The following is a 12,633-nucleotide window of genomic DNA, read 5'->3' on the forward strand; positions in this document are numbered from 1 at the left end:
AAAAATGGGGTATTAAATTAAAGCGTTTGGCCTGTAGATGTGCAAACTGGTTCTCTCTAATTCAGCACACTTCTTGATATAACGATGATCCGTTTATGTGCCTAGGATATCTGTGGAGCTTAAACAATGTTGCACTTCTTAAATAATGGTTCTTTATTAATTCTCATTTTCGTTGTTGGTGTTTCCGACAGGGTAGGAGTATGATGTAATGTGGAACGATTTTCCGTCATCCCTTGTCAAATTTGGTTTGGAGACAAACCGGTTTCGGCGTTGTGCCATCTTCAGTGTCATTTTTCGTTCGGAGACGAACGCCGAAACCGGTTTGTCTCCAAACCAAATTTGACAAGGGATGACGGAAAATCGTTCCACATTACATCACACTCCTACCTTGTCGGAAATACCAACAACAAAAATGAGAATAATTAGAAACTTAAATAAATATTTTGACGCTAATAAGAGTAATGGGATGTACTAAGTCCACGGAATAGTTCCCACAAAGAGAAGCAATCAAGAACGTAGATACTGAAGACCACCCAGATTGAGAAGTGTCTATATCATTATAGATGAAAGTTCCAACTACGGTTTCAAAACACCACGTTAATGCCGCACAAACTGATATTTTTATGCAAAAAAATATGTTAAAATAGGAAAATTAGTAAAAAAGATTTTTCACAAATAATACTTCACGAACTCACCGACAAATGCATAGAAAAACCTTTATAAAAGTAGCCAATGCCGTAACCAATTAAAAGTGACAGCTAATGCCGTACGATTCGATGTTTTGAGGCAAAAACACTTTTCAGTAAAAAAGATTTTGCACCAAGAATACTTCCAAGGACTCACCGACGGATAATTTTATGAAGAGATGAAATTAGATACATGAAATCAGCAACGTGAATACAAAAACGCAACACGCGATATTAATGGGAGCCCTGCCAGATGTACTGATTTTCAGGGGTGAAAATGGTTGTACGGAGTCAACGTACGGATTTTTAGCTTTCCGTCAAGATGTACGGATCTTTCGAGTGTTTTTTTCATATTGTAAAAATTGGCCTGTTTTACACATATCTCATAGGTTTCTTATAGTTCCTCAACCTTTCATGTTTTTACTAAAAAATCCGTTATTTTCGTATTTGAGGGACTTATCTATTAACAGGTTGAATATTTTTCACCCGATTTTACAAACCAAGCATGAGAAGAAGATTTAATAATAATAATAGATTGGCGCTTACACATATGTTAGTGTTTGGCCGAGCTTCTCCTCCGATTTGTGGCGTGCGCCTTGATGTTGTCACACAAAGGGGAGGGACCTACAGTTTAACGCCGACTCCGAACGGCGATCGTATTTTTCTAAAAAGCTGTTTTTCATGGCAGAATATTATTTTTATTTTTTTGATGTTGGTCGGAAACTGGGCTCCAACCTAGGCTCTGCGGAATGGTAGCGCACACTGCTAACCACTACATCGCAGCGGCCGCTATTTTATACATGAACGATTTTCTGCTCACTATTGTAGTCATGTTAAAAAATAATTACAACTACAATACATTGAGTCACCCACCCACTCAATTGCATATACTGATTTGAAATTAAAAATATTATTTTCTGAAAATAGCCCCACGCTTAAAGCACACATACAGACATGCACATGTACATACGTGTGGGATGTGGGAATATGCAGTATAGATTTGCTTAGGTTTGCCTGTTGGCGGCGGAAATTACAGCAGTTGATCTCTCAAATGCATTGGAACTATAAATATCATTGCTATTCTGGGGCGTTCGCTGCCGTATTGGGAATGCAGGAAATTATTGCGAGTTGTCGTGGAAACTATGTATGAGTGTATTATGCATTCAATGCGAATTCATACTGATTAAAGTAATACATTTTACATATGTATGTATGTAGTTATTGAGAAAATATCTCAACAAAAACTGTCTATTTATATATGTGGAGTCTAACGTCTGAAGGATACATGAATTATTTTTTTTTAAATCAACGAATTGAAAGACTTCTTTAAAACAAATGCAATGAGTAAATGTTTCGAATTTGTATACTCTTTGTGCTCAAAAAAACAATTTGTGTCTTGGAAGTGTGAAAAAGCATTTCGTCGATGTTTTTGCAAAACCGCCCATTGACCAGCCCTGCAGTGAAAAATTATCAATTGTTAAAACTAACCAACTTATAGTTAGCTTTTTGGCGAGATTTCGATTAATACCTCACTTTTAATTAGCTATGACAAAACCAACTTAAAGTGAATTGTAAAGTCGTGCAGGAGTCATGCAGACGCAATCGGGAGTTGGTTTTCTTTACAAGTTTCTATTAAATATCCTCATACAAAAATTACTTTCAATACACTTTTTTTCTGAACTTCGCAGATTCTTTTTCATATTCAGGACAAATAAATGGAAGATCGAAATTTTATACTATCATTTTGAAGTTATGTCTGACGGTGTTCGAATATGGGGCACCCCAGGGCAGAATATGTAAACAAATATGAAATGTAATAAAATAAAGTAAATAAATAAGTAAATAAAAAAGTAAAAAAACCAAAAAAAAACATTTAGTTTTTCTTATTGATATTTTATGTCCAAAAGTAGTTAGTTACAAGTTAGTTGACATGTAATGCAGAGGTATCCAGGTCTGACTTTTTTGCGGCCATCGCCCCACAAAAGTAGTTAGCTTTTTCGAACAAAATACACAGTTAATAGTTAGCACTAGTGTTCGCGTAAACAGACTAAAGTTAGGTATAAGCTAACGTCACTCCCTGCAGGGAGTTGCAAAACCGCCTAAATCGCCGTTGTGGCAAAAACGAGATTTGGTAACCCTGAACTCCAGGCATCGAGATTTATGCATAAAAATCGGTAAATCGTTATTAAAACAACAGATTTGTTAAATAATAGCTAGAGAAAACATTTTCACCAACTGTTCACGTTCATGATTTTCAGTAACGCATTTATCTTCTAATATTACGATTTGGTGGTTGTCAGGAGGCATATTTCCATTGCAGTAATAGTTTCAGTGCGTTTGAACACTTCCGGAGATATGCAGTATGAAAAATTCGGTTTGTGCCACGTCCCCTTTTCCAATAACCGAAATTTTCCTATGAGTATGCGATTAATTTCATATATCTCCATACCAACTTCCAGTAGTCTACCATGAACACTTCCAGATTTAATCAGTATGAAAAATTCGGTTTGTATGGGAGGTGCCACGCCTCTTTTTCCAATAACCACAATTTTTCTCCATGAGTATGCGACTATTTTCATATATCTCCATAGCATGTTCGAGTACTCTACCATGAACACTTCCAGATTTATGCAATATGAAAAGTTCGGTTTAAATGGGAAGTACCACGTCCCCTGCACCTAGCGGTGTGAAATATACTTTACATCCGATTTTCATACCTACCATATATACACAACAAATCTCATAAAGATCGGTCGAGCCGTTTAGGAGGAGTTCGACCACAAACACCGGGACACGAGATTTTTATATGTTAGACCATACTATTTGCATATACAATTTTTTTTTATAAGTGAACATAGGCGAGCATTCGAGTATAAGCTTTGAACATGATCGCTCCAAACTAAAATAAGACTCGTATGTTTAAGAAATATACGAAAATAGATTTTTTCGTTTAGAAATATTTGCATACATATTTATAAATACTATAAATATTTAGTTATCTTTTATTAATGTTTTTATTGCTTTCTGTTCATTTACAGTTCCAACAACAATGTCTTTAGCCAGTGTACATGGACCTCAATTCACGGCTATTTACAGCCCATTGGGGTAAGTTGAGGAATTTTAAGTACGAACAAACAGTTGTAGGCAACTATATAAAGACCACCCAATATTTTCCATGTCTCATAGCATGCGAGTTTTTCCCTCTTTAACGAATAATTTTCAGTTGAAATGACACTTTTAACTCATGGGACCTCAAACATTTTTAAGCTACCCAAACCACAATATTAAAATTTTTAGAAATATTTTAAATTTGGAAATGCCAAAAATTTAATTCGGTTGCGAAAAGGGCAACTACATCCCGTAGAGCAGTGCTCGTCAAACTTTTGAGTGTGACGGACCGGCTGCAGTTTTTCTATTACGTCGGGGACCGGTACCTTTTTTTATTGATTATTTTTCGTTTACGATCATCTCACATATGTATTAAAATTTGTTTAAATGAATTTCTTTATTAGCCGGGTGTCTATATATGACCTATTACCATTTAATGATAGCAGATATTAGCGATTTTTTATGAATGTTTAACAAATTTAAGTTGTTTTTATTATACAAGTTGTATATAGCCTCATTAAACAGTAATATAAAACATCAAAAAATCGTTGTCCATTTCGCGACGCCCTTTGCGGACCGGCGACTTATGGCTTACGGACCGGCACCGGTCCGCGGACCACCACTTTGGCGAGCACTGCCGTAGAGGAACTTAAACAAAAAGAGATTTTTGAAATATACACACGAATGGTATTTAACACTAATAAAAGCAGTAATTCAATAACGAAAGCCTGCCTTCCTTTAATTGTTATCGCTTTGCTTTGCTCTAACAAAGAAATTGCAACGTGTTTTATTATTTAGCGTCTCTTTGTTACATTGCGCTGTTTCTAACTAATTTTTAAATGAAAAAACATATTGCAAATAAGTATATAGTGAGAATAAATATTTCTTATATACTTACTACTTATACTACACGCCAACAAATGTACATATGCACACCCATACATATTACTCGTAGTATATACATAATTTCTATGCCACGACCAGTGTTGCCGCGAATCGTTTTTAGTGGTAGCCAAATTCCTTTAAAAAAAAGGGGCTAAAAATGAGCTAAAAAAGTCGTTGTGGCTAAAAATGGTAGCTAAAATTTTCTACTTACATATACATATATGCGTATACACGCAAACATTATCAATAAGTAATGGTATAGAAAAACAATGAACTCTGGAAAAAAAGCAAATATTTTATCCAACCAAAAACCTTTTTGTATAAAAGGGGTATACGCCACCAGCTTGCTGGCTCCATCAAATGATTGTACCATCAGGCTCGAAGCAAATAACTTACCAGCATGCTGGTACAATATTCATTTCTTTACAAATTTGTCTTTTTTTTTAATTCACAACTGCAATATCGGGAACAAATACAGCTTTGACTCATATAGTGGAAGAAATTTCCGCCAAAATACTTTTTACTTAGAAAATTTCACTAATTTCACCACTCACGACACCAGCATGCTGGTACAATCATAAAATTTTCAAATAGTTTTTGAAGTCGCACCAGCAGCTGGTTTTATCACACCACAAGACATACATGGTCAATGGACTTGATGGGCCATTTAACAAATTAAGCATATTAAGGGCCGTAAATTGTATCTATTTTAAACTATAGTTAAATCGTTAATAGATAAGTTAACAGCCTTACTTACTAACACTTTTACAGTATGTATGTATAAAAACGTAAGGAACATACAATACATATATGTATATACAAATATCAGTATTTCTTAGTTTAAAAATTCATCTCTTACATAAATGAAAAAAAGAGATCAAATTAAGTATATACAACTTTTTCATGCCAAGTATTAATAAATTCTCCAAAGGGCGAAAAAAAGGGCTAGGGCCAATTTTAAATTTATGTTGCCTTAAAAAGTATGTGGTAGCTAAATCTAGCCACCAAAGGGCTAAAACGGCAACACTGGCCACGACAAGGCACAGCTTTACTGCCGCTTGTCACGCTAGTATCGTCGTCTTGCTATTGCATTTCACGGTCGTGCCGCCTTCCTCCTGTACTTGTAGTAGTAGTACATGCATAACTGCAACCAGTAGTCTGTGCAGCCGTCGCGACCAATACCTGGCGCCAACCCATCATCCATATTTATAAACGGCACATGAAAGTGGATTTGTTGATTAATGCAGAAATGAAATACTCGAATCGCGTGTTTATTTAATTTTTATATTTAACTACATACTTTGCTTCCTGGCCGATGGTTGCAGAGGATAATTCAAATGCCGTTTATGAAATGCGCGTTTCCGCGCTGCTGATTAGTAGTTTATGAACAGAAAATAAAAATGTGGCAAAGAAATCTAGTGAAGAGTGAACTCTAGTATAGGTGTATGCCGCCTGATTTTATCAGAGATTTTCATTGGCCTCAGCAGTAATTCGCTTTTGCTAGTTAGCATTTCATTTTTTTCATGACAGCGAAGTTGCCACTCGCAGCACATTTTTAAAATAGCTAAAACTGTTCATAGCCAACAATTCGATTCCGTATCGAAAGATATGTGCGTATTAATTATTATTTTTTTTATATATTTTTGTCCTTACAGACGCAGCAGTATCAGCATGTCGTCGTCGTTGTCCGACTTAGTCGGTAGTCCGTTGGAAATTTCCGTGGACAACGTACTCACCATTGAAGAGCTGCGTCAACATATGGGCTCCTGTTTTACATGTGGTGTCTCCTGGACCGATGACCACGTTTCGCTCGACTGCACTGAGTGCGGTGGATATAGTTTAGAGCGTCCCTGTCCCCTGTGTGATGGCCAGTGTGGCGTGCAATGGAAGCGTGATTTTACTATGGTAAGCATACATGCAAACATAAATTATAAAAAGCTTGCAGCGTGAAAGCTGAGCTACTTTAACTTGACTGGCTTTTTACCCCTTTCGCCAAAACATTTACTTATTAAAATTTTTATCTTTTCCTTTTACAGTCGCATGCCTGTGGCAAAGCTCGTTGGCATGGTGTGTGTCCCAGCTATCATGAGGCAATGACACATTTAAATCCACTTGAAGCTGCTGCTGCTGCCAATGCCACTTCCTCCGCTGCTCCATCTACCTGTGCCTCAGCGGCTACACACTTACGTTTGGCGCAGGAACTGTGTCTGCGTTTGGAACAACTTTCAGCTGGCGCTCATACGTGATTGCTTTAACAAATGCTTTGATATTCGTATAAGCGAGTGCAGCAGCGTCCTAAATGTTCCTCAAGTTCATCACTGATTTAGATAAATCAAATCATCCCAACCTTCTGACATACAGAAATTAATATGTAATACTTTCATATTTACATATGCTTACATAAACTTCGAAAATCAATATACACACTGTACACAAGAGAAGATTTGCTGCAATGTTAATCTCCAGAAGAAAGGGTTTATGATTTCAAATAATTACATTATCTATGTACATATTTAAGTTTCTAATATTTGTAATTGAAAGCGAACTTTCTGTTAAGACTTACATTCATTCAGAGGAAAGAAGAAAAATGACGTATTTTGTAATGCTTTTGTAATGATAAATTAGGATAATTAAGTGCGAAGCAGTTACCGCAGCCTTTGGCAAATGTAATTAAGAGTCAAAATAGTTGTGAATTTTTAGCGGAATCAGACTCAAAAAGAAAACAGAGGAGAGACTCAAAAATATTTATGAAAACTGAAATGGATTGAAATTTAATTCAAATATAGTAGTTTACAACAAAAGCCAAATTAATTATAATTTGAATAAATGAGCCATTACCATGTTGCATGTTAAAAAAAAAATCGTATTAAAAAATAATTAGAAGTCAAAACTGCTCAATATATATTATTATTATATAGTCACTACTGCTCTTATACACATACATTTCGAATGCTCAATTGATATGCGCTGTGCCGTACGTACTTCTGTATATAAGGAAATTTAAACTTACTTATAGCTAGCTATTGTTGAAAAAAATAATTTCGGTATAAATGCTTAGGCTTAAGAAAATTAGTGAAAACACAAAAATAAACGGAATTATGCGTTCTTAGATTTTCTGTGAAAATCTCTATTTTATGCTATATATTATTTAAAACAATAAATATATGTAAGTTGATTGGTTGTAATTGCACAATATTCCGCCAAATAAGTTTATATTATTTGTATGTTAATGTATAAAAAATAATTTAAAAAAAAAACAAATATCTAAATTAAACTTTCGGTTTTGCATAGAAAAAATGGACTTTTATTCTTTACGCATTTTCTTCACAATAAAGAAACCCATCGATATTCATTTAAACCACATCCAATAGGTGCTAGAGTTCATCGCTATAGTTTTAAATCCAGAGCTATAAATCTGTGGTCATAAGCAATAATCGCCTAAGTCGAAAAACCTGAATTCGAGAAAAAACGCTTTAAAGATTTGGATTGTAATCTTAACCTTATGAGGAAACCAAAATATTTTCGCCTATAACTTTTTAAATAGCCTAGCCGGCGAGATGGGGCCCCTATTATGAGTTGCATTCGATTTTCGATCTTCGCTGGCTATCGAAGATCGAAAGTGAAATTCGTATTATGAGCTATGCAAGCGTGTCGATATTTTCGTTGAGTATCGAATTTTCTATCGAACAGAATTTTGCTCTCGTTGGTGTAGCGAAATGGTAGAAAATTTTAAAAATCTATGATTTCGCATTTGTTTTCTTACTTTTTGGCGGCTAGACACTAATTTCAAACAATTTGTATTAATTTCAAGCAGTTCTAACGTCGTGAATAGTAAACACAAGCTCGAAAGTCTGGTTTTACATATGAAAGAAAATCCCTGTACGCTGTTGGCACGATCTCTGAAAACAAAATCATGGAGCTGTTTATAGTTTTAATATATTTTAAATAGATTTGAATCACGAAATTTCTTAAATATATTGTATGCGAAAATATATTCAAAAGATTGCACTTAAACTCTCACTTACACTTCTTCTCCTGCCCAGTTTTTTAAGAACTTCCTTGTGCTAATTAAATTTTTTTTACCACGCTTTTATAAACTCGGTTTCTTTTTTATTTCATTTTAATTTGCACAAATTTACATATGTATAAGCACACTATTTAGTTTGCTCTATCTGTAAACAACGCTTCTCAGCGGTGAAAAATATACTATTGTGAACAACCTAAAAGAGCGAAATTTACAATAGCGCTATTCTTCATCGAATGAGCGCCATAATACCAAATGAAAATTCGTTCGAACAGCACTTTCGACCACAGTCGAAGATCGAATGCAACTCATAATAGGGGCCGGGGATTTCACGTACGCATAGAATAGGGGTTGAAGAATACGATAGCATATATAACTCCATTCTTCCTTAAGTCGACTTAGGCGGTTATTGCTTATGACCACAGAAATATGTAATTGTGTCATTCTTAATGCATATATGTCATGAGTAATGTAACCAACCGTACTTCTTTCGGAAGTACAGTACTTCTTTTTGAGCCATTGTAATCGTACTTCGAAGTACAGTCAAATGTACTTCTTTGCAATGTTTTGTACCACCCAAGGCACATTGAACAGGTAGTATCAGTAGAGCAGCTGATTTGATTTTATTTTATTTTTCAAACTATTCGGTCTCTAAAATGTCAAATATTTTTAATTTCTTCACACAAAAAATTAAAAATAGTCAAAATCTTTTTCATGTGAAACTTTTCCCCCATACAAAACACGCTATTGAAAAGCGAAGTTTGGAACGTTCCCCTAACTCCGCAGCTCAAACGCTGATTACTGGGCCTTGCATATGATGGATCAATGCTTCGAGAAGCAAACAAAATTTACTAAGAAATTTTTGCAAAATCAGAACATTTTTGACACTTTTGATAATTTTTATAGAGAATTAAACAAGGATTACGATTGTATAATGTATGATTTTAAATCCCTAATTTACTGGTCTTCACTATGCAAATCAACTTCAAAAAGTTCAACTGTTAATAGCTAAGTTAGCATTAGGAAAATCTTGACCATGTTATATATAGAAATTTTAAGCTCGTTTCTGTAGCTTTATAACGACGTTAAGATGAAGTCTCTGCGATGAGCAGAACCCGATAACGATTTGAAGAAGTACATGATTAGTCAGAATCACGAAAAAATACAAGCTTTGGCAGATCAAAAAAAGCGAAAAAAAATTCCTCAAACACGTGCATCGTACAGTTTCCTAAGTAAAAACACTATCAGCTGATTGCCAAAAAATGCCTACAGCTGAGATCACCTGTTTTTTGGCATTTGCTGTTATCTTTTACAATTTCTTACATTTCTGTTACAATTTATTCAAAATACACTAACATACTAAAGCAAAAACACCAATACATTAACCAAAAACACACATACAGCCTGCCAGGAAAAACGGTAAGAAGAAGAGTTACTTTACTTATGGAACTGTACGAAGAACACGTGTTAGCTTATTTCATGTATAGAACCCTTAAAAAAAAGTTTTAGCCAATCGAAAATTTGGTGTCCGATATAAAAAATTAATGTCTCATATGTCAAATTGGAAATAAAAAATTAAGTTTTTCAAAAATATTGCTCCCAGCATACCAGCGGAGTCCGATAATAGACCGAAAAGGAGGCTTTACAGTTTTTTTAAATATTCTTAATCTTGTTTATAATTAATAAGTATTAAAGTGTCTTCATCATTTCTTTTTATTGAAAAAATGCTAAATTACAGATTGACATATTATTCAGTAAAAAACAGATAACGGAAAAATCCTGAAGTAAATCAAAAAATATTTTTCATCTTGTTTAAAGTACGTTCCTTTTAGGTTTGGAACCACTTTACGCCCACTCTATGGAATTGATTTGCCAGATCCAGCATATTTTTGATTAAGTACATCTTAAAAGTTCTAAAGTTAGACAAAAGTAATTTTTTATGCATTATTGTTTACCTCTAAATGCATTTGAAACTGCCATAACGTCAACACCTTTTTTTGCGGTACCGCTCTTCGGGAATATTCGGAAACGACGATCAGTTTATTATTACTTAATAGGTGGAATCACCCCCTTAGAGTTGTAATCTCCGTTTTTCAAACGGCATAAATTTCAGTTAAGGCTTGGTGGAAATGTACTAAAATGGCTGTTTTCAGCAATCAATTTTAAAATGTATCAAACTTAAAATTTAAAATAGCACAATCTCCTAGAAAAAATTGTGTAAACTTAAATTATAACGTCCCGATAAATTTAAAATTGATTGGTGAAACTGGGCATAACATGTTGTAAATAGGGAAATTTTAATCAATTTTTTATGGTCCAATAAAAATTTGGCAAGTGATATGACAGATCCCATCGCCTGTAAATTTCTTCGTTTCTTCTTTTACTATATAAGATAACAACCGCCAGGAAGAAATCTTATTCTTAAATAACCCATTTCGTAACTACAAAAACCATAAGGATTATTTGTATACACAAAAATAACTTGCGTAAAACAAAATGAGATCGTGTATTTCAATAACACATTTTATAACAAAATCCATGAAGAACATGTTTACAAACAAAGGATGTTGTGAACTTCTTATATGTAGATAGGCATGTGCATCTTTAATAGTCCAATTTCAATAATGTGAACAACATACAACTATCTTTCTAGCTTCCTAACTCTCCGTGGTGTACGTAAATTAATCACGATCACAACATCGGCGAGTACGCATGGGTCTCGTTAAGTCATGACCCCATGCGATCACTTACGTGTAACATTTTTTGGCGGAGCACATTAGGTCAAATGATTAATTTGGCTGTGCGAAAGTCCAATTTCGTAAACGCAATTTTACATTATTTTTTGTTGCCAATCTATAGGGAAAACTCCAAAGTAACCAAAACTTCACTTTGTTTTACACTTTCAAAACGTTATTGAAGCGTTGTTTACGCAATCTGTTTATTTCTTAAGTTTTAGGTGATTTTTTTTATAAAGTTGGAATAATTAAAGGAACATTTTAAATGGAAAACAAAGATATAATTGAGTACCTATGTCCCAATGAAAAGAAGTGACCTTTTATCATTTGTATGCAAAATAGAATAGACTTCGTTGCATAACCTAACAATTTTCTGATTAATTCCCATTTATGACTTTAGGGAAGCTTTTACAATTTGGTTAACTTTCGGTAAACAAAAGGGAAAATGAATTAAATAAATTGAGATGTAATGAGTTGATTGCCGCCGTTTTTAGCCAATTTCAAGAAAAACTCTTTCTTCTGGGTTACTAGTTTGGCTGCTAGGATGTTCGAAAAAAGAAAAGCTTTCCTCGGTTGTCAACCATGTTGCAAAAAGTTGGTGCTGTTGATATTTGCGAAAGTTCCATGAAACTCTTAGAAGAAAAAACGCTTCTTTTTGCAATTATTTATCAAAGAAAGACGAAAGTTATGCAAAACAATTTGGAAAGGATGCTGAAATATTTAGATCTGAAAACATTGCGTTTCTTGCTGATGAAGTGCTTTTCCAAATCAAAAAGCCAACTGTGTCGACCAGCAGCTGGATTCTAACTTTCGTTATAGCTAAAATATGCTAAAATGCGAAAGCTTACATTTTATCTGCTTTTCGCTAAAAATATATTAGCCTAAATTTTAGTATCTGCAAGGTCAAAATTTCCTTGAATTGTTAGTGGTAAATAGCCCATTTTGATGGTGATAAATAGTGAAAATGGAGCAAAAAAATTGCAGCCTCAATTTGGATTACATTTCATCTCCTGTAGCGTAACCATGGCTAAGTTACAAAGACACGCGCGCCGATTCACTAAGACTATTGATGAAACGCCTTCGCAAAAAGGCAAATCTTTGAGGGAATCTACGTATTGCTATTTTGAAATTTTTTGCCCAAGGTGAACAGAGCTTTGAACATTCTTTTCACAAATTAGTTTCAAAAACGCTCGAA

General features: G+C 34.4%; 1 protein-coding gene across 2 annotated transcripts in view; it reads left to right on the forward strand.

The window, feature by feature from the left end:
• The window catches only part of LOC118740329 (protein pinocchio), a 204,171-nt gene extending 196,368 nt beyond the window's left edge, over positions 1–7,803 (forward strand). For both annotated transcript variants that reach the window (XM_036471819.1, XM_036471820.1), the window contains exons 2-4: positions 3,725–3,791; positions 6,335–6,584; positions 6,716–7,803. In XM_036471819.1, the coding sequence (XP_036327712.1) occupies positions 3,725–3,791; positions 6,335–6,584; positions 6,716–6,925 (527 nt within the window). In that variant the 3' untranslated portion in view covers positions 6,926–7,803. The remainder of the gene's footprint in view (positions 1–3,724; positions 3,792–6,334; positions 6,585–6,715) is intronic.
• The last annotated feature ends 4,830 nt before the right edge of the window (positions 7,804–12,633 follow it).

Source organism: Rhagoletis pomonella, unplaced genomic scaffold, assembly GCF_013731165.1.
Source record: "Rhagoletis pomonella isolate Grant_MI unplaced genomic scaffold, Rhpom_1.0 Rhpom_scaffold_00006, whole genome shotgun sequence".
Classification (NCBI taxonomy): Eukaryota; Metazoa; Arthropoda; class Insecta; order Diptera; family Tephritidae; genus Rhagoletis; species Rhagoletis pomonella.